The sequence below is a fragment of the Mercenaria mercenaria genome, chromosome 16 (assembly GCF_021730395.1).
Source record: "Mercenaria mercenaria strain notata chromosome 16, MADL_Memer_1, whole genome shotgun sequence".
Taxonomy (NCBI): Eukaryota; Metazoa; Mollusca; class Bivalvia; order Venerida; family Veneridae; genus Mercenaria; species Mercenaria mercenaria.
In genome coordinates, this window is record NC_069376.1 from 53,553,009 (window position 1) to 53,575,297 (window position 22,289).

A 22,289-nucleotide genomic window follows, 5' to 3' on the forward strand; every position below is an offset into this window, starting at 1 on the left:
TCGCGCGCAAGACCCAGGTCCGTAGCTCAAAGGTCAAGGTCACACTTAGACATTAAAGGATAGTGCATTGATGGGCGTGTCTGGTCCATATCTTTGTCATCGATGGATGGATTTTCAAATAACTTGGTATGAATGTGTACCACAGTAAGACGACGTGTCGCGCGCAAGACCCAGGTCCGTAGCTCAAAGGTCAAGGTCACACTTAGACGTTAAAGGATAGTGCATTGATGGGCGTGTCCGGTCCATATCTTTGTCATCCATGGATGGATTTTCAAATAACTTGGCATGAATGTGTACCACAGTAAGACGACGTGTCGCGCGCAAGACCCAGGTCCGTAGCTCAAAGGTCAAGGTCACACTTAGACGTTAAAGGATAGTGCATTGATGGGCGTGTCCGGTCCATATCTTTGTCATCCATGGATGGATTTTCAAATAACTTGGCATGAATGTGTACCACAGTAAGACGACGTGTCATGCGCAAGACCCAGGTCCGTAGCTCAAAGGTCAAGGTCACACTTAGACGTTAAAGGATAGTGCATTGATGGGCGTGTCCGGTCCATATCTTTGTCATCCATGGATGGATTTTCAAATAACTTGGCATGAATGTGTACCACAGTAAGACGACATGTCATGCGCAAGACCCAGGTCCGTAGCTCAAAGGTCAAGGTCACACTTAGACGTTAAAGGTCATTTTTCATGATAGTGCGTTGATGGGCGTGTCTGGTCCATATCTTTGTCATTCATGCATGGATTTTAAAATAACTACGCATGAATGTGTGACACAGTAAGACGACGTGTCGCGCGCAAGACCTAGCTCCGTAGGTCAAAGGTCCTAAACTCTTACATGGGCCATAACTATTCATTCAAAGTGCCATCGGGGGCATGTGTCATCCTATGGAGACAGCTCTTGTTGTTTATGTATTTTCTGTATGAAAAATTGTTTTTTGTTGTGTCTCAGGGATGCCAAGACCGCATACATACAGAGGACATGTTAGCACTCAGAAGTTTAAATAGCTGATTGTCATCTCCAGTCCGTTACAATAATTGGGTATTCATTTGAACCATTTTAACATGGCTAAACTATTTAACCCTTACCCTGCTAAATATCTAGAATGAACTTGTCCATCTTTCAATTTGGACAGTACCATTAATTGTTAAAAGGGGTGCTTATAAAAATATACTGACTGAATGGCGAACAGTACAGGTATGTATGTATAGGCTGATCATGATCTACACTGGTCACAAAGGCAGAATCAATTGTGTCCAGCATTGTAAGGGTTAAAATTGAAATCAAAATTGGAGCCTGGTTTAAACTTAATATCATCTGGAATTATTCACTCCATTATTAAGTTGCAGTTAATTTACAAACCATTAAACCGAAACTGTGAATTAGTGAGTTATACAATTGCATCAGGAGTAATAACTGAAAGTATTTTTTGTTTCCTAAAAAAAATACAAGATTGACCTGACAGTAAAATAACTCTTTTTAACTCATTTTTATTTATTGATAGATTGCTGAACAGAAAATGTTTGTAGTCATACAGTTGATAAAGTAGTCTGTTTTGTGAAGGAAATTAGCATATCTTTGGAGCTTATCATGATTAAGTACTTGAGCCGTGCCATGAGAAAACCAACATAGTGGGTTTGCGACCAGCATGGATCCAGACCAGCCTGCGCATCCGCGCAGTCTGGTCAGGATCCATGCTGTTCGCTAACAGTTTCTTTAATTGCAATAGGCTTTGAAAGCGAACAGCAAGGATCCTGACCAGACTGCGCGGATGCGCAGGCTGGTCTGGATCCATGCTGGTCGCAAACCCACTATGTTGGTTTTCTCATGGCACGGCTCACTTTTCTAATCACCATTTGTGATGGTATATGAATTTTGTTCTTTAGACAATGGAAGACAAACATTAAATGCATGTTGCAAAATCTATCTCTATGTTTCTTCTCAGAATTGAAATTTCGTACCTTTCATCCTTGCATATAGATATACTTGTGAAAATGTTACAGAAGAAATGAAAATCCAACCAAGCCAAAACAAGTTTACAGGATCATAAAATCTGGGCTGTAAATCTCTTCAAATTTAAAAAGGAATACTCACTGTCTTAAGAACCAAACTATCTTATAATTTTCCCTGCTACTGTTTTCTTTTGTCAAAATAAGTTAAAGTTGTTTATTTAGTTAATAAGTTTAATTCTTATAAACTTGTAATTAGTGAAGTGTTGAAGAAAGGACATATTTTGCAAGTGGGTGGAAAATTATACAGTAGTTTAATGTGCGCTATTCCCAGTTATTTTTGGCTGAAAACTCCATGAAACATGCTTTTCACAGGGCTCGACAAATCCACTTGTCCACTCGTAAATACAAGGTTGGCAAGTAAAAGTTGCTGTAGTACTCCTGCTGCAGGAGAATTTTGAAGTGCAATTTTAACCAAAAATATGACCAATCAGATTAAAAGGGAGCAGTGGAGAGACAGGATAGCTGAAGATCTAAAACAGAAATTGATTCGTTTTTCGCAAATAAAATTCTGTCTAGCTATGTTACGGGATGATCACATTAGCTAGACACTCAGTAATTTAGAACAAAGTTACAGTATGTACAGTTTTAAACAGACTTCAAAAATGATGCTGTCTGTAATAATAGTTTTTGCTCAGTGTGTAATGTAATTTCAAAAAGGGGGCTAGGCTATTGTTTTAAAAGACTAAATTATTCATTGTCTTGGAGAGTATAATTATATTCATACTATTGACCTTTTAAAATTGTTGAAATATTAAACTGACATGTTAGCGTAGCTCTGGGCAGGTTAAGACATAACACCAGGAAAACTACATCTTAATTTGGTAATCAACAGTCTGGCCGGTGGATATAAAAGGTCTATGTACTAGACATTCGGGGAAGCGGGGCGAGGCGGCAGAGCCACCAACCGTGGTTCTGCCAACGTAAGTCAAAAATACTATGATGCCTCGTTAGGTTAATTTCCAAATATGTTATGTAGATTTCATGAAAGACAACTCAAACATAATTAGTTCTTAACATTTTACAGTAGCTAAATATTATTTGAAAGATGGACACTGAGACAATAAAACTACTTGTATTAAAAGACTTTCTTTAACTACCTGAAATTAAATAAACATCAAAAATGAACTATTGTGTCTTCGATCTTATATATGTGTGTGAAAGTTCTACCACAGGTTTTACAAGTCTGGTAACACTGGTGCCATGTGGATTTTAGAGGCCATTACGCTACAAGTGAACTGCAGGACAAGTTAGAATTGTAGCAGGACCAGTGAAAATTTTAGGCTGCTTGCACTGCAGGATGAGTTGGATGAGTTGTTTTCAAGGAATTTGTCAAGCCCTGTTTTCAGGATGGTGATGGATATTCAAGGAGAACTCTTGCATCTTTCCAACAGTTGAAAAATTTTTACTAACCATTCTTTGCCAATTTTTGGATTTTAAATTTTTTTTATGATTATCACAATTAGCCTATTATATCATACATTAAATTCTATTGCTAACATAATCTTCAGACATCATCAGTCATAATATGTGACAAAGTACCAAGCTTCATGAACCCTTGAAAATGGTACAACTGGAGTAAATCAGAATTCCAACACTATTAGTTATTGATATATCTGCTATTTCAGTTTCCGGATGGTTGTCTAAGGTTTCTGCTTTTCTGTATTAAATGTGACGACATTTTCATTATATCTCTAGAAGCTGTCATACTGTTTAGAGAAGCTGACCTCTTGGATTGGGCTTTAGACTTAAGAAGACCTTTTGATCTACCCCTACTCTTCTCTTGTTTGGCACCTCCTTTGCTGGTCCCGTTTGCTATCTCAGAAGGTCCATTTTCAGATGCTTCAGTTTTACCAGGTGGTGTATCTTCAGGATGTTCATTTCCAGTTGGAATTCTTACCACATTGTCATTATTTTCATATTGGTTTGCTGTATCAGACAGGAATGTGACTCTTTTATTTGATCGGTCTTTACTTGGGCTTCTTTTTTGGCCCACAGCTCCGTTTTGACTATTTGAAAATTTGAAATCGAGGTCTTGATAATCTCTTTCTCGCTCCCTTGATCTAGAAACTTTGGCTCTATCCTCTGTCTCTGTATTATGCAAATTGTCAACTGAACCCCTTGTTAAAGCTCTGTCTCCATGTGGCTGAGAAGCAAACATACCTCTATCCACATCAAGCCTTCTACCAAATGCACTTCTAGCTTGTAAACTTTGGGAGGTAACTCCTCCATAAGCTTGTCTTTGTTTCATCTTTGGGTTACCACCCTTTGCTTCCTCAAACATGGATTGTGGTCCATTTACTGTTTCAAGTTTAGGAGTCATCTGATCTTCCCGCATTTTGGCCAGTTTCTTTAGATTATCTGACTTCTTCAGCATTAGATTTTCAGTCTTTAAATTTTCATTGTCAAGTTTCAGACTCCTTGCTTCAGCTCTAAGCTGTTTAATTTCTGTACTGTTAGTGTCATAATGTAAAGCCAAATATGAACTTCTAAGTTTACTTTTCTTAGTTGTATCTGCGTCCATGACCATTTTTCTAAGCTCATCAATGATCTTTTGTTTCTCTTCTCGTTCACTATTGATAGCTTGAAGTTTTTCAATATCTTCCTTTAACTTTTTGATCTCTTCATTTAGATGATTAATTTCTGTTGTCTGCAATGGAAATATTGAAAATAAGTCAGTTTTCTTTCCGACAATGCTGATTAAAATGTAATTAATTTCTTTATATAGACTATTATGCCCTTCCCTCACCTTTTTATAAAATAAGGAATGTATTGTTTTGTCACTTAGTTGGTCGAGTGTATATCAAAATCCCCTTGATCAAAATCCCCTCCACCGAAAAATGACTGGGAGTTACAAAATCCCCTTCATACTTTTGCAGGGGGTATCATAATCCCCTCTGTGATTTTCATAGATATATAGATATCAGTGCCCCAAATTGAATTATGTTTGCTACAGGCATTGTATTTACGAGCTTTATGTAACAGACTTTTAAACTGTGTATAGTTGTATTTGAACTTGATGAAATAAGTAAAAATCACAGAGGGGATTATGATACCCCCTGCAAAAGTATGAAGGGGATTTTGTAACACCCTGTCATTTTTCAGTGGAGGGGATTTTGATCAAGGGGATTTTGATTGTCTCCCTAGTTGGTCAGTCAACAAGACAGTTTGCCTATCTGTCAGTAGACCACTTGATTTCCAGTCAGTAACTTCACTGGATGACTTCCTGTGGTGTAGTGAATGGCACCTATTGTCTTATGGGTCAGAAAGTTAAAGGTCAATGTCATAGTGATATCAAGACCAAACAAACACTTGTATGGTTGGCCAGTTGTTGAACTACATACCGTATTTTCCCGTATAAACGCCCCCGGGGGCGTTACATTTTCCAAAGAGGGGGCGTTTATTTGAGGTAAAAAAATAAAAAATGAAAATGTTTACAAAACTTAAAAACATCATTCAAACTAGCTGTAAAGTGTTTCTATGTTGTTTAATCCCCCTAAAACGTAATTATTTGGCATCCAATTTAATGCAGTGTGTCTTTTATGCATTTAAATACGGTACCTCGTGTATTCCATGTCTGGCTTTTTGACACGCTCGCGACACTACACATTACGTCATGACCCAAACACCTGTGTACTCCGATAACATTTTCCTTAGTACATGCGGGTAGCTAATAGCGCAATACACAATGTCAATGGTTTGACACACTGCTGTGCCTGCTTTTAAATTAAAAGTTCTTAAAACTGCCGAAGAAAAGGGTATATCGTAAACACATTGCTGCAAGTATGTTTAAAGTCGGCAGGAAGCGTGTGCGCGAATGGTGTAAAAACAAATCAAAAATGTATTTACCGTTTAATTTTCTGTTACGTACCGTACTTAGTACAAATGTTTTGGACTTACGGTACATGGACTGTTTAAAAGTGTGTTTAATTTTTAATACATTGGACTTTAGTACTGTAAATTACTTATTATGTGGACTTATAAAAATGAGGTAGGTGATTTTTCCCCGTTCTTGTTGACTTTTTTTCCCCTCCAAAATGGGTGGGGGGCGTTAATTAGAGGGGGGGCCTTAATTCGGGAAAATACGGTAGGATACATGCTGGTGGTTGGCAGATGACACTAATGTTTTGAGTTTCCTTAATATGTTAAATGTCAATAACAGTACCATTAAGACTGAAAACAGTTTCTGATCATAACAAGAAAATGCTTGGATCTACAGCAGACAAGATGGTTCAGTGTGATTAGTAGATGGTCACTTGTGTTTTGGAGGTCATTTGTTTATACGTTTTAGTTCAATGACACTGTAACATTTAGGCTGAAAGTATATTCTGATCATTAACTTGAGAAAGGTTAGACCCATGACAGTCAGACTGTATGGAATGATTGTCTGTTGTAAGTAAATGACCTGTTTTTTAGACCTACAGCTGTCAAACTTAAAAGGATGACTGTTTGTGGTCAAAAGACAAACCTTCTGTTTTGAAATAGTAAGTCAACGGTCAAGGTAACAGTGATCTTGATACTGAAAATTGTTTTCAAGCATAGCTGGAGAATGCATGTTTGTATGGCTGTCAAACTTCATAGTGTGATTGCCTGTGATTGCCTATTGTTTTGGGGACCAGCAGCTCAAAGTTTCAGATCAGTAACTTGAGAATGCTTAGGTCTAAGACTATCAGATTCCACAGTATGATCGGTTGTTGTTAGTAGATGTCCCCAGTAGTTATTTCAGTGACAAGGATAAAGGTCAAGGTCACAGTGGCCAGTCAATAGCTGCAGAATGCTTAAATGGCAAAGAATGTCTGACAAAAAGTTAATTATGTCTCCCACCACACAGTGTACGTGGGAGACATATTGATTTACTCCAGTCTGTGTGTCTGTGTGTGTGTGTGTGTGTGTCTGTCTGTCACAAAGCTTGTCCGCACTCTAAGTCGAACATTTCTCATCCGATCTTCACCAAACTTCAACAAAATGTGTCTGCCAATAAGTGCTCGGCCAAGTTCGATAACTAGCCAAATCGGCCTAGGCACTTTGGAATTATGGCCCTTGAATTACCGAAAAATAATCAAAAATTTAGGTGCATTCCTGGAGCCAAAAGGACCCCTATACTACTCATGAGTAGTCATGAGTAGTATAGGGGTCCTTTTGGCATGAGTAGTATAGGGGTCCTTTTGGCTCCAGGAATGCGCACGCAGTCTGAGTAGTAAAGAAGTCCTTTTGACTTGATGAATGTGCATGCGCTCTAGTAAGGCAAGTTCGATAATGAGCCAAATTGGTCCAGGCACTTCGGAGTTATGGCCCTTGAATTACCAAAAATCGGCCTTTTTACTCTTGTCTGCGCTCTAACTTGAACATTTCTCATCCAAGCATCACCAAACTTTAACAAAATGTGTTTGACCATAGGTCCGCGGCCAAGTTTGATAACTAGCCAAATCAGCCCAGGTACTTTGGAATTATGGCCCTTGAATTACCGAAAATTGGCCTTTTTATTCTCGTCCACGCTATAAGTCCAACATTTTTCATCCGATCTTCACCAAACTTACACCAAATGTTTTTTACCATAACTCCTCGACCAGGCTCATTAACTAGCCAAATCGCCCGAGGCACTCCAGAACTATGGCCCTTGAATTACCCAAAATCGGCCTTTTTACTCTTCAAAGGTATATTTGTAGTGAGTAAACAGTATACAAAGACTGACTTGCTATTTAGATGATTAGGCAGTTGTGGGAGACATGCGCTTTTCTCAAAAGCATCTCTAGTTTTATATGAAAGCCATCTTTAAGCCTTCCATAATGCTGAAAGAAATTATAAAGTCGGACCTTGTTGAAAAAGATGCTGCAGTTTGTAATTTCAGAAAATGGCTGATCATGGAAGCAGCCATTTTAGTGTGTTTATGACATTATTGAATTGACCTTTTAAATAGATTAATTTCATATGTTTCTTAGCTCGAGTGTAAGATGTAACACACGCTAATTTCTTTCATTATAGCTGGAAAAAGTAGAGAAATTATTTTAAAGAAATAAATATAGTTCAAATATGTATCTAGATAATGAATAAATCTGCCACTTTGTTTTTTGTTGCCATGGAAACAAACTGGCCACTATTTTGATCAAATATGTAGAAAAATGTGGATAAAATTCTCATTTTTAAGCTGATTTTGATCATTCTTTCACTTCTTTAGGAAATCCTTGCAGACAGAATTAACATAAGAACAACTTTCAAGTCCATGGCCATCGAAACACATAGCAAGTATGTCTATGCTCAGTAGATGGCCCAGTGTTAGGGTTCAAAGTCAAGGTCACAACACACTCTGTCAATGTCACTGCACACTTGTGCTGGATGCACAAACTGTAACATCCAGTTCCGTCAAACAGACCATCATGTAATGCATAATTGAGTTTTCAAAAAAGGTCTTTGGTTAGCTGAAAGTAGGTCATACAGTCAGCTCATTGCAAAGTGTTTGAGAATCAATTAACTTCCGGTTTAAGGTTTCCAATGATATTTGATATACATATCACCATGAAGTGAAAATTTTCTTGACTTTTTTAACAGCCATGGTAAGTATTGCCTTTGTGAGTTATTTGTGTTTTGGATTTAGACGAAATATGAAGTTTGCAGATTCCCCAACATGTGAGAAAAATGTGACAAAGCAGTACTGTGAGAGTATTGGTCACATTCTGTGATAAAAAGCATTTTGTAGCTTTTAATGAAGATTTCTATTTTCTTAAGGTCATAATCTAATTTAATCCAAGAGCAGTTGAAATTAAACCAAGCGTAGTTGACAACACATGGTCAAAAGGTAAGCTGAAAGCAATTTACCAAGATGGAAATATTATCTTTTATGATATTCATACCTGGTTTCTGCATCTATTCTCCAGCTTACTGATATGATCAGCATATTTGTTCTTTTGTATTTCTTTCTCCTTCACGTCTTGTTCCAGTTGTCGTTTTGCTTTCTGTATGTTTATAATATGTGAGACAAGAGGATAATTCCTGTCTCTCCCGCCTAGCAACGCATGACATTGAGAGAATGTCATCTCATGCTCATCTAGGTGAGTACAGACATCGTCAAGGAGCTTGTCAACCATTTTAAACGTGATCGGCTCAGGTGTAATAAGATCACGATCAGTATGAGAATGTTTATGAAGATGTGATTTTAATTTGGTGTACATGTTGTTCAAGTGTTGCTGCATGATGTTCGATGACAAGGTGTGGTTGGTGGTTGACACAGATAAGGAATGTCGTCGCTCTGTAATTTCCTTGTTTTTAAACGTCTTTTCAAACGCTTTCTCATGTTGTTTAGGGGGTTTAGCTGAAGTGGAATGTTCATTCTCAACATCATGCTTGGGAGAATTCTGGCTTTCTTCTTTATGTTCTGCAGCCATCAGTTTTTGCTCTAAAAATTAAAAGAAAATATTTCATCATGAATTTCTGTTGCCTATTTACGAATATGTTTATCTGTAATGGTTCAGTTGGAATTTGCCTGGATAACCCTACAGTTATAAAATTTGGTATCTTTTGGTTTTGGACGTTAAAGCTTATGCTACAAAAGTTTAGATTTTGGCTGTAGGATAAAACCATACCTGGCTGTATAAAACCATACCTAGCTGTAGGATAAAACCATACTTGGCTGTAGGATAAAACCATTATACCTGGCTGTAGGATAAAACCATACTTGGCGGTAGAATAAAACCATACCTGGCTGAAGGATAAAACCTTACCTGGCTGTAGGATAACACCATACCTTTTTCATAGTTCATCTCAATTTTGTCCCCCAAGTATGGTGAATACTTCTTTACAGCTTCCAGGAAGATGGGGAAAGCTTTCACCCCACGTTTAGGCAGTAGAAGCAGTAACTCTGTGATTTTCTCATGCTGGCTTGGTTTGGCCTAGAAAACAAGAATATAAAATTGATTTTATGTGTTGATGAACATTTTGTGACTTCAAAAGCTTGAATTAAAGACACAGAATCCTTATAATATCAGTTTTATTTGCATATGACCATGAAAAGGAGAGTTTGTTAAGAAATAAATGTGAAAACTAACACTTACATATCAAACCCATGATTCAAGACTAAGTAAATGCCACATCTCATAACAATTAATGGTCTTCAGTAAATAAACTTACAGAAACATAAAGCTTCAGAGTTGCACTAGTTGGTACATATTATGCAGTTGCTTTATTTGTGAAAAAGAAAGTAATATTAATATTAGAATCATTTTTTATGCCCCCGAAGGTGGGCATATTAAAATCGCACTGTCCGTGCGTGAGTCAGTGCATCCGGTTAATTCTTGTCCGGGCTGTAACTCTCTCATCCATCAAGGGATTTTGAAATTACTTGGCATAAATGTTCACCATAATGAGACGACGTGTCGTGCACAAGACCCAGACCTGTAGCTCCAAGGTCAAGGTCACACTTGGAGGTCAAAGAAGCAGGGTCTCTTAGGTCAAGGTTACGAAATGATGTGTGATTTTTTACGCATACAGCTGTATCATTCTTGGGCATGTCTTGGGGGCATTTGTCACCAATAGTGACAGCTCTTGTCTTTTCAAAAGTGAAAGTTTTGCGTGGACTTAAATTTGCACTTATTCAATTTTCAGGGAAAAACATTTAAGTCGCCAGCATCACACGTTGGTGGTTGAAGCCTTTTTATAAATGGAGCTTTTCCAATTTCTCTAAAACAACAATGATAGCGTTATCTTAAAATAGCGCATAGTTCCTAGGGGGAAATTAGTACAAAAAAAGCCGTCCTATGTGAACAAAAAGGATTTCACAGTATACCAGTTAAAAACCTACCTTGAGACTAGATTTGGTCTTTGTGAGGTATGACACATTGTCAAATATAAATGAAAACTTCACAGAAGACGGCTGACAGAGGACATGGAAAGAAGTGCAGTGTACGAAAAATCTACCCTGCTTACTTCTTGAATTATCTTCACAACTCAAAAACAGCTGAAGCCAACTGGCATAGCTCAGTGACGAGAGCACAAATCTATGGAACGTTGGGTTGTGACCAAGTTTGGTGAAGATTCATCCAGCTGTTCATAAGTTGTTGTTTAAAAATATTTCTATTTTTTAGCTTTAGCGCCCCCTGAAAGGATCCAGAGCCCCCATTTGAACACATTCAGGAGAGGAACACCTAGTTATTGTGATATGTTTTGATCCTTTCTGATGCAAAATGAGATTTCCGCAAATGTTTTCCTTTCCAGGAGTTAATAAATAGGCGCTTGTCAGATCAGTTAGCATTTAATACATGTATATGCGTCCACTGCCGACTATGTTTGTGTTTCAGAAGTCACAAATTACGATCCGAGTGCGAAAGTCACACAGCAACTTAAAATGATGCTATTGACCAAGTTCGGTGAAGATCCATCAAACCTTTCATGAGAAGATGTTGTTTTAAAGGTTTTTCTATTTCTAGCTCTAGTGGTCCCTAAAAGGGGCTGGGTACCCTCATTTGAACAAATTTGGAAGCAGACTTTATAACGAAGTTTGATGAATATCCATCAGGTGGTTCATGAGAAGAAGTTGTTTAAATGCGTTTCTATTTTTAGCTCTAGTGGTGCCTAAAAGGGACCAAGCGCTGCCATCTGAACAACATTGAGAGAGGATCTTACAATGGGGCAACATTATAAGTTTGATGGAGATCCATTCCTTCATAAGAAGTAAATTTAAAGGTATTTCTGGTTTTAGCTCTAGTGGCCCCTAAAAGGGGTTAAGTTTCCTGATTTGAATAAATTTGGGAGAGGGGACAGATCAAGTTTGATGGAGTTCCATTGAGCAGTTTATGAGAAGAAGTCATTTAAATGTGTTTTTTTTAGCTCACCTGTCACAAAGTGACAAGGTGAGCTTTTGTGATCGCGCGGCGTCCGTCGTCCGTCCGTGCGTGCGTGCGTGCATGCGTGCGTCCGTAAACTTTTGCTTGTGACCACTCTAGAGATCACATTTTTCATGGGATCTTTATGAAAGTTGGTCAGAATGTTCACCTTGATGATATCTAGGTCAAGTTCGAAACTGGGTCATGTGCCATCAAAAACTAGGTCAGTAGGTCTAAAAATAGAAAAACCTTGTGACCTCTCTAGAGGCCATATATTTCACAAGATCTTCATGAAAATTGGTCAGAATGTTCACCTTGATGATATCTAGGTCAAGTTTGAAACTGGGTCTCGTGGGGTCAAAAACTAGGTCATTAGGTCTAAAAATAGAAAAACCTTTTGACCTCTCTAGAGGCCATATTTCTCAATGGATCTTCATGAAAATTGGTCAGAATGTTCACCTTGATGATATCTAGGTCAAGTTCGAAACTGGGTCACGTGGGGGTAGAAACTAGGTCAGTAGATCTAAAAATAGGAAAACCTTGTGACCTCTCTAGAGGCCATATTTTTCATGAGATCTTCATGAATATTGGTCAGAATGTTCACTTTGATGATATCTAGGTCAAGTTTGATACTCGGTCATGTTGGATTAAAAAATAGGTCAGTAGGTCTAAAAATAGAAAAACCTTGTGACCTCTCTAGAGGCCATATTTCTCAATGGATCTTCATGAAAATTGGTCAGAATGTTCACCTTGATGATATCTAGGTCAAGTTTGAAACTGGGTCACGTGTGGTCTAAAACTAGGTCAGTAGGTCTAAAAATAGAAAAACCTTGTGACCTCTCTAGAGGCCATATTTTTCAATGGATCTTCAGGAAAATTGGCCAGAATGTTCACCTTGATGATATCTAGATCAAGTTTGAAACTGGGTTACGTGGGGTTAAAAACTAGGTCAGTAGATCTAAAAATAGTAAAACCTGGTGACCTCTCTAGAGGCCATATTTTTCATGAGATCTTCATGAATATTGGTCAGTATGTTCACCTTGATGATATCTAGGTCAGGCTTGAAACTGGGTCAGGTGGGGTCAAAAACTAGGTCAGTAGGTCTAAAAATAGAAAAACCTTGTGACCTCTCTAGAGGCCATATTTCTCAATGGATCTTCATGAAAACTGGTGAGAATGTTCAGCTTGATGATATCTAGGTCAGGTTCGTAACTGGGTCATGTGCAGTCAAAAACTAGGTCAGTAGGTCGAAAAATAGAAAAACCTTGTGACCTCTCTAGAGGCCATATTTTTCACGAGATCTTCATGAAAATTAGTGAGAATGTTCACCTTGATGATATCTAGGTCAAGTTTAAAAGTGGGTCACGTGCCTTCAAAAACTAGGTCATTAGGTCAAATAATAGAAAAAGCTTGTGACCTCTCTAGAGGCCATATTTTTCAATGGATCTTCATGAAAATTGGTCAGAATTTTTTATCTTGATGATATCTAGGTCACATGTGCTCAAAAACTAGGTCACTATGTCAAATAATAGAAATAACGACGTCATACTCAGTTCAACACTGGGTCATGTGGGGATAGGTGAGCGATTCAGGACCATCATGGTCCTCTTGTTTATTTTAGCGATAGCCACCTTTAATAAGGGCCAAGCGTTCAAATTTGAACAAACTTTAGAGAGGACTATGCCAGGGCGCTACTGACCAGGTTTGGTGTGATTCTGACCAGTTGTTTCAGAGATGTCATTTGAAGAAAAGTGTAAACCAATGATAGTGGTATGGATGCCCGATGGTGGGCAATCGCAAGAGCTAAAACCAAGCACTTCCTGCTCAGGTGTGCTTAACACATTTAAACAACTTTTTTCACACAAACCACCTGACGGATCTTCACCAAACTATTTCTGTACGTTCTTTCAAAGGTCCGCTCTAAGATCTGTTTAAATGGTTCCACTTAGCACCTTTCAGGGCCTGGAAGAGCTAAACTAGAAAAAATTAGACAGTTTCTTCTCATGAACCATGTAATGGATCATACTTAACTTGGTCAATAGCATACTTCTATGGACTTCTCCAATGTTAGTTCAGAGGTTCCACTTGGAACCTTTCAGGGAGGTCACCAAAACTTAAAAAGCAGAAAAACCTTTAGTGACTTCTTCTCATGAACCTCAAGGTTGATCGTCTCCAAATTTGGTCTGCAGCATACTTGTAATGTCTTTTCTTAGGTTTGGTTAAAGGTTTGCTTGATTCCTTTTCGAAGCTGCTGGAGCTAAAACTAAAAATATCTTTAAATATACTGCTTGGTGAATCGTGAATCTTCACTAGACTTGTTCTGTATCATCTTTACAAGGTCTTCTTTTCAAGTTTGTTCAAATAATATTACTGGAGGCCCCCTTCTAGAAATAGACAGAGCCAAACATAGAATAACATATTTTCTTTCATAAAATAGTGTTTCATCACATATATTCAAGGTCAAAGGGTCATTATCAGGTGAGCCAAGTAAAAATCAGGGCGTCAAGTTACCTATATTTACCTATATTTTCCTATATTTTAGCCCTCTACCTATAATAACCTATAAAATCCTATATTTTGCCAAAATACCTATAAATACATATAATCTGGAAATTTTGTGGTAAGCAAGGAATACAAAGGTCATTCAAACCATTAAAAAAGAAGTAATTCTATGATAATTGAGTTTATAAATATACTGTTACCTTTTCGGCATTGAAATTTATATTCCTTTCAGGTGTAGCGACTCTGCCCAGTCCAGCTTTAGGAAAGCTTTATGTAATGGAAGTTCTTTTTTCAATTGGAATATTTTCCATTTCTTAAAGCTTTCATGTATAAAAATGTGAATAGGAAATGCACATGTTTTTATTTTGTTTTCAGAATAAACAAGCTTAATGTTTAATAATTAAGCCTCATAATGCCTGCTAATAAGAGCCAGTTTCGAGATAGGTGGCTATCAGAAGTAGATGGCAATGGACATGAACTGAAATTATGGTGTGTCAAGGGGAAGAGTGACTCTTATGGTCACTGTACATTGTGCAAAACTGACATAAAGTGTAATAATGCTGGACTGAGACAAATTCTTCAAGATGCAAAAGGCACTCAACACAAGAAATTCCCTGTTAAACTGATTTGAGTACCAGTATTGGTAAAGTTTTGTCTGTTGGTGAATTAATAGTTTATTATGAAAGTAAGATATATGTCAAAATGTTATTTGTTTAAAATCATAAAAGTAGCCACTTTTTCTGTTCTTTTGTATTTTATGTTTAATAAAAGAGAGTGCTGGTAGGTGGTGGAGGAGGATAAAGCACTTGTCTGACTTGTTTTCTTCATTATAAGCAACCTATATAATCCTATATTTCTGGCCCCCAAATACCTATATTTCAGGATCCTACCTGTATTTTTGACTCCCAAAAGCACTTGACGCCCTGAAAAATGAATGAGCTATATTGAATTAACTTTACTTTTGTTACACTTAACTTGAGTATAAATCAAAGACAGCAACTGGAACCATAATTCTATCTTGTTTACTTTTTTAATGATCTCAAAAACTGCATTCAAGGGTACAGGACATAAAAGGGCAATGTCTAAGAACCACATCTCTACTTTGTCTCATTTTTAGCTCACCTGAGCACGAAGTGCTCAAGGAGAGCTTTTGTGATCGCCCTGTGTCCGTCATCCGTCCGGCGTCAACAATTTGACTGTAAACACTCTAGAGGTCATAATTTTGGCCTAATCTTAATGAAACTTGGTCAGAATGTTACCCTCAATACAGTCTTGGACGAGTTCGATATTGGGTCATCTGGGGTGAAAAACTAGGTCACCAGGTCAAATAATAGGAAAAGCTTGTTAACATTCTAGAGGTCACAATTTTGGCCCAATCTTAATGAAACTTGGTCAGAATGTTACCCTTAATAAATTCTTGGGCGAGTTTGATATTGGGTCATCTGGGGTCAAAAACTAGGTCACCAGGTCAAATCAGAGGAAAAGTTTGTTAACACTCTAGAGGTCACAATTTTGGTCCAATCTTAATGAAACTTGGTCAGAATGTTACCCTCAATAAAATTTTGGACGAATTTGATATTGGGATATCTGGGGCCAAAAACTAGGTCACCAAGTCAAATCAAAGGAAAAGCTTGTTAACACTCTAGAGGTCACAATTTTGGCCAAATCTTAATGAAACTTGGTCAGAATGTTACCCTCAATAAAATCTTGGAGAAATTTGATAATGGGTCATCTGGGGTCAAAAACTAGGTCACCAGGTCAAATCAAAGGAAAAGCTTGTTAACACTCTAGAGGTCACAATTTTGGCCCAATCTTAATGAAACTTGGTCAGAATGTTACCCTCAATAAAATCTTGGGCAAGTTTGATATTGGGTCATCTGGGGTCAAAAACTAGGTCACCAGGTCAAATCAGAGGAAAAGCTTGTTAACAATCTAGAGGTCACAATTTTGGCCCAATCTTAATGAAACTTGGTCAGAATGTTACCCTCAATAAAATCTTGGAAGTGTTTGATATTGGGTCATCTGGGGTCAAAAACTAGGTCACTAGGTCAAATCAAAGGAAAAGCTTGTTAACACTGTAGAGGCCACATTAATGACTGTACCTTCATGAAACTTGGTCAGAATGTTAATCTTGATGATCTCAAGTTCCAGTTTGAATTTGGGTCATGTGTATCAAAAACTAGGTCACCAGGTCAAATCAAAGGAAAAGCTAGTTAACACTCTAGAAGCCACATTTATGACCATATCTTCATGAAACTTGGTCAGAATGTTAATCTTGATGATCTATAGGTCAAGTTCAAATCTGGGTCCGGTGGGATCAAAAACTAGGTCACTAGGTCAGTTCGAAGGAAAATCTTGTAAACACTCTAGAGACCACATTTATATCTTCATGAAACTTAGTCAGAATGTAAATCTTGATGATCTTTAGGTCAAATTCCAATCTGGGTCATGTGGGTTCAAGAACTAGGTCACCAGGTCAAATCAAAAGAAAAGCTAGTTAACACTTTGGAGGCCACATTTATGACCATATCTGTATAAAACTTGGTCAGAATGTTAATCTTGATGATCTTTAGGTCAATAGGTCAGGTGAGTGATACAGAGCCTTCATGGCCCTCTTGTTTCAATTATCCCCATTAAAAAAGTAAAACTTGTGATCAAGGTTATTTAAAGGCACTGACCTCAAGATTTTGGCTAAAAATGATCTTTCTTTGAAATTGAAATTTGGTCATATTATGAACATTAGAATATGCATTTTTGTTTCTGTACTATTTTAAGAATGTCAAATCAAGAAAAAAAAGATGACTGCGTCTGGAATCAAACCTGACCTGCGTGGCAATAAAAAAGGTTTCCGCTGTCATTACCAATAACACGGGTAAGTGTTCAATGTTCGTTAAATATAGATATTTATAATCGTGGCAGTTTACCTGGAGTAAAGCCTTACAAACGTTTTTGGTTTTCATCGTAAAAAGTTTTATAAAGTTAACAACTAATTCTCATGTGTTTCTGTAACATATAGTCTGTCAGTAATTAAATTTCAAAGCATCCTTAAGAAATATAGCATTAATTTCCAGGAAAGAAGTATAAAATACACAGAATGGCAACCGGAGATAGTCTCGTGTAAGCTCGTGAAGCGTTTGCTGACTTGATCACTCGTGATCATATCAACAGATGCTTATTTAAGTATTACACAGGCGATACGGCTGGCACGTAATAAACCGAATCGGGTCCAATTTTCAGACGACAACTATTGATTTTTATTTCTCAGACTTTCAACCATAAATTCATTCCTTCCCCGTGTAGAAAATACTTTATAATAACATTAAAAAAAAACACCATTATCATTTTAAGCAAACGATTTGATAAAAAGTTTTTCACGACACAGATTTTCAGCTCGACTATTCAAAAAATAGTAGAGCTATTGGACTCCCCGTGCATCGACGTCGGCGTCTGCGTCCCGATTTGGTTAAGTTTTTGTATGTAAGCTGGTATCTCAGTAACCACTTTTGGGAATGGATTGAAACTTCACACACTTACTCACTGTGATAAACTGACTAACATGGCACAGGAACCAAAATCATGCCCCTTTTTCAACTTAGCTGTTTTTTGGTATAGTTTTTATATGTAAGGTGGTATCTCAGTACCCACTAATGGGAATGGATTGAGACTTGACACACTTTATCCACTGTCATAGGCTGATAAGCACTGTGCAGGTTCCGTAATCCTGTTTTGCATTTGTACAAAATTATGCCCCTTTTTCGACTTTGTATACATTCAGTTGACAAGGCTGTTGAATAGTCGAGCGTTGCTGTCCTCTGACAGCCCTTGTTATCCTTCTGCTGTCTGTTTACATACACCAGTAAAACAAGATCTCATTCAGTTCCCATGTGATGTTGGCGAGATTTGCTCTATATGCCTTTCAAGTTGCCGATCTATTTATTTTTATAGCTCTTTGTTTCCGGATATCTAAAAAAAAATCTCTTGCTCACTGATAGATTATACTGGGAGTATGTGCACTAGTGAAGAATTATGACCAGATTATATTGGGAGTATGTGCACTAGTGAAGAATTATAACCCATTGCCCCATTATTTCATGTTTTGAAACTGCATTACAGTGATAGAGAGGATCAACTGTATACATATTTCTTTCATATGTCTGAAATAGCTTTTGAAACAATTTATTTAAACTCCATAACCATGGTGAAGAACAGTTGCAGGAACTTTAATGTACACACTCAGCTCCTTAAAATCCGCACTTTGGTCACCTTAACATGAAACATTTGCTTCAGCAGAGGGATTCACTGTTGCAAGCTACATCCTTTGATTGGTCAACTTTAATTCTAATAATGCTTTTCTCTGTTAAAACACTCTTACGCTAGAATGACGTCACTTTAATGTGCGGTTACGTCAATGTTTTTGTTGCGACCAAGAAAGAGCGCTACAATATTTTATCTACTGTTTAAGATTAAGGGCATATTAGAATCAAAATAATTTAAAGCAAAACCATGTTTTAACACTATTTATACACTTGGGCGGTAATACGTCATACAAATAATTTCACGAGGACTGTGCCCTCATGAAATTATTGAGCCCAACGTATAACTGCCCATCATGCATAAATAGTGTTAAAACACTCTTTTGCTATAAATTATTTCTTAAATGAAACATTTTCTTTGGCAGTGGAAAGGGAGGAAGAGGAATTCACTAGTGCAAACTGAATCCTCTTTTTGATCACCTTTACAAAGGCGATGCCCCATTGTGTCCCTGTGTTTGTTCATTCTGTCGTGGTGTGTTTGTTTTGGGTTTGAGTTTGTTAATGTTTGGGGAGGCTGCTTTTTTGGAATGTGGCTTTTCCTGTTGGATTTTTATCCTGCTTTTTTTTTTTTACATGAAACATTTGCTTTTGCAGTGAGAGGCATTCACTATTGCAAAATAAAGCCTTGTTTTTATCATCTTTGCATGAAACATTAGCTTTGACAGAAAGGACTTGAAGAATTCACTGCTGCAAAATAAATCCTTTTTGGTCAACTAGTTGCTGTGATGTGGTGGGGTGGAGGATCAGCAGCCATATCCAACATGGCTCTTGTGTACGAAGAGATTAAGTTTCCCTTTAGTAAACCATCAACCCGTTTGGAGCTGGAAGAAACTTCCTACAAACATATTATTCAGTTTTAAAGTAAGTAAATTTTACCTGAATGGCCTGAACCAGTGATTCTGAAAGAATGTCTTTGTGTAGAAGAAAACCAAGGATATCTTGATCCAGTACCAGGTTCTTCAGTATATCACCATGGTGGTTGCGCAACACCTTCTTTTGTGCATCATTCATGATTTTCACTATAAAATGCTATTGACAGTTTATTCCACACTGTTCTCTCTATAAATGTGTTCTCTGTTTCTCAGACTTAAATATTGAACAGCTGTTTTGAATAAATGTGGTAAGTAGATCGAACTTTAGTGTGTGCCGTTTCAGCATCCTCTTTTAGAGCTCAATCTAGCATTTGCCTTTGTTATATGTACGTTGTCAAGAGTCATCCAGGTTTCATTTTAATGGCTGTATCCATTTATATTCTTTTCTTTGTTTTAAATTTTCAGTTTAAAGTTTACATTGATTTTACTTTTTCTATTGACACAGTTTACTGCAGGTATGCATCTAATTCTCACTTTTTCAAGAAATCAATGTTACAATAATAGAACGCTTTATAAATCCATTAAAAACCACTGTTTTAAAGGTAACTTCAAAGGGAGGGATAAAATACATTTGTCATGCTTTGTGTAACTGTTAGAATACTGTCTAGGCAAACCCCGTCTTACTTGGCAGAGTTTTGATACAAATCATTCAAATATTAATACAACTTCTTTGACATATAATATTTTCATGGGACAAGGTGTAAACTGCAGTATTTTGAAACTTAAGCTCTTTTGTTTTAGTTGGGTTTAATGGTAACAATTGAATCGGACTTGATCAGATGTATAAATGTATGTTACACCATTGTGTGACTAGTTGAACTTGGAATATGGCAAATAATTCTATCTGTCGTACTATCTATTGGTGTATTATTGCTGTATTATGTAGAACATTGGTCCTTGTCTGTATTATAACTGAAACATGAAAATGTTTGATGTGAATCTGCCATTTTTTTTGTGGGAATTGACATTGATTGAGATTATTTTAAGGTATTTGCACTCCAAGAAGCAAAAGAATATAACATTATAGAGACCATGCAGATTTATCAATTCTATAAGCTGCTGTTAGCTGACAATTATAGAGATCTACAAATTTGAAAGTATGCAACAGAGAAACAGATAAATCTGTGTATAAGAAAGAAAAAGGAAAACATGCATTGCGGTTATGTAGTTGTCATCTTGATATAAAATATATTGAACTATTTAAAAAATGGCCTTCACATACTCACATTAAACAGCATTTATAGCACTTTTCATTTTCTGTATATTCCAATAGAAATTTATTTAATAAACAAGAAGACCAGTTTCACTAGATTTAGGTCCTAATTAGAAATGTCTATTATATGCCTTCTTTATGAAATTTAAGTTTGTAATAACTACACTTTAATATGGAACTTTTCAAAAAATGGACTACCGGTAGTTTTTAGCTCACCTGAGCACAAAGTGCTCAGGGTGAGGTATTGTGATCACTCACCGTCCGGCGTCCGTCCGTCATCCGTCCGTCCTTCCGTCCGTCCGTCCGTCCACACTTTCCTTTAAACAACATCTCCTCCTAAACCAACAGGCCAATTTTGATGAAACTTCACAGGGTTGTTCCTTGGATGGTCTTCTTTAAAAATTATTCAAAGAATTGAATTCCATACAGAATTCTGATTGCCATGGCAACCAAAAGTAAAAACTTTAAAAATCTTCTTCTCAAAAACCAGAAGCCCTAGAGCTTAGATATTTGGTGTGAAGCATTGCCTCGTGAACCTCTACCAAGTTTGTTCAAATCTTGACCCCAGGGTCAAAATTGACCCTGCCCCGGGGGTCACTTGATTTTACATAGGAAAATCTTAAAAAATCTTCTTCTCAAAAACCAGAAGCCCTAGAGCTTAGATATTTGACTTGTAGCATTGCCTAGTGGACCTCTACTAAAATTATTCAAATCATGACCCCGGGGTCAAAATTGACCTCGCCCCAGGGGTCACTTGATTTTACATAGGAAAATCTTCAAAAAATTTCTAAAAATAAACCAGAAGGCTTAGAGCTTAGATATTTGACATGTAGCATTGCCTAGTGGACCTCTACAAAATTTGTTCAAATCATGACCCCCGGGTCAAAATTGACCCCACCCCAGGGGTCACTTGATTTTACATAGGAAAATCTTCAAAAATTTTCTAAAAATAAACCAGAAGGCCTAGGTCTTAGATATTTGACATGTAGCATTGCCTAGTAGACTTCTACAAAATTTATTCAAATCATGACCCCCGGAGTCAAATTGACCCCGCCCCATGGGATTACTTTATTGTACATAGAAAAATCTTCAAAATAAACCAGAAGGCCTAGAGCTTAGATATTTCATATGTAGCATTGCCTAGTGGACCTCTACAAAATTTGTTCAAATCATGACCCTCGGGGTTAAAATTGACCCCACCCCAAGGGTCACTTGATTTTACATAGGAAAATCTTCAAAAAGTTTCTAAAAATAAACCAGAAGGCTTAGATCTTAGATATTTGACGTGTAGCATTGCCTAGTAGACTTCTACAAAATTTGTTCAAATCATTACCTCCGCGATTAAATTGACCCCACCCCATGGGGTTATTTGTTTAGCTTTAGCAAAGAATTTTTTTGAAGAAAGCAATTAAACTCAGGTGAGCGATATAGGGCCATCATGGCCCTCTTGTTTTGATATTATGATAATTTTTAGTGTTTCATTTGCTAGATATTTGAATATTTCAACAATCTGAACCAAAAAGGCAAGATTAAGTGTAAATGTTCATTTCATAAACTTTCA

At 37.1% G+C, this 22,289-nt stretch overlaps 2 protein-coding genes across 4 annotated transcripts in view; one reads left to right on the plus strand and one right to left on the minus strand.

The window, feature by feature from the left end:
- The window catches only part of LOC123540543 (repetitive organellar protein-like), a 326,476-nt gene that overhangs the window by 195,931 nt on the left and 108,256 nt on the right, over nucleotides 1–22,289 (plus strand). The window contains exon 1 of one of the 3 annotated variants that reach the window (XM_045325639.2): nucleotides 17,106–17,202. The exons of the other annotated variants lie outside the window; for them this stretch is intronic. The gene's annotated coding sequence lies outside the window, so the exon portion shown is untranslated. Of the gene's footprint in view, nucleotides 1–17,105; nucleotides 17,203–22,289 lie in introns of those variants that run through there. 3 annotated transcript variants of the gene reach the window in all.
- On the minus strand, nucleotides 1,811–20,152 carry LOC123540545 (myosin heavy chain, striated muscle-like). Its single transcript, XM_045325644.2, has 4 exons — nucleotides 19,520–20,152; nucleotides 9,755–9,899; nucleotides 8,865–9,406; nucleotides 1,811–4,666 (listed from the first exon to the last, which is right to left on the minus strand). The coding sequence occupies exons 1-4, from the start codon at nucleotides 19,652–19,654 to the stop codon at nucleotides 3,641–3,643; spliced, it is 1,848 nt and encodes a 615-aa protein (XP_045181579.2). The 5' UTR covers nucleotides 19,655–20,152; the 3' UTR covers nucleotides 1,811–3,640.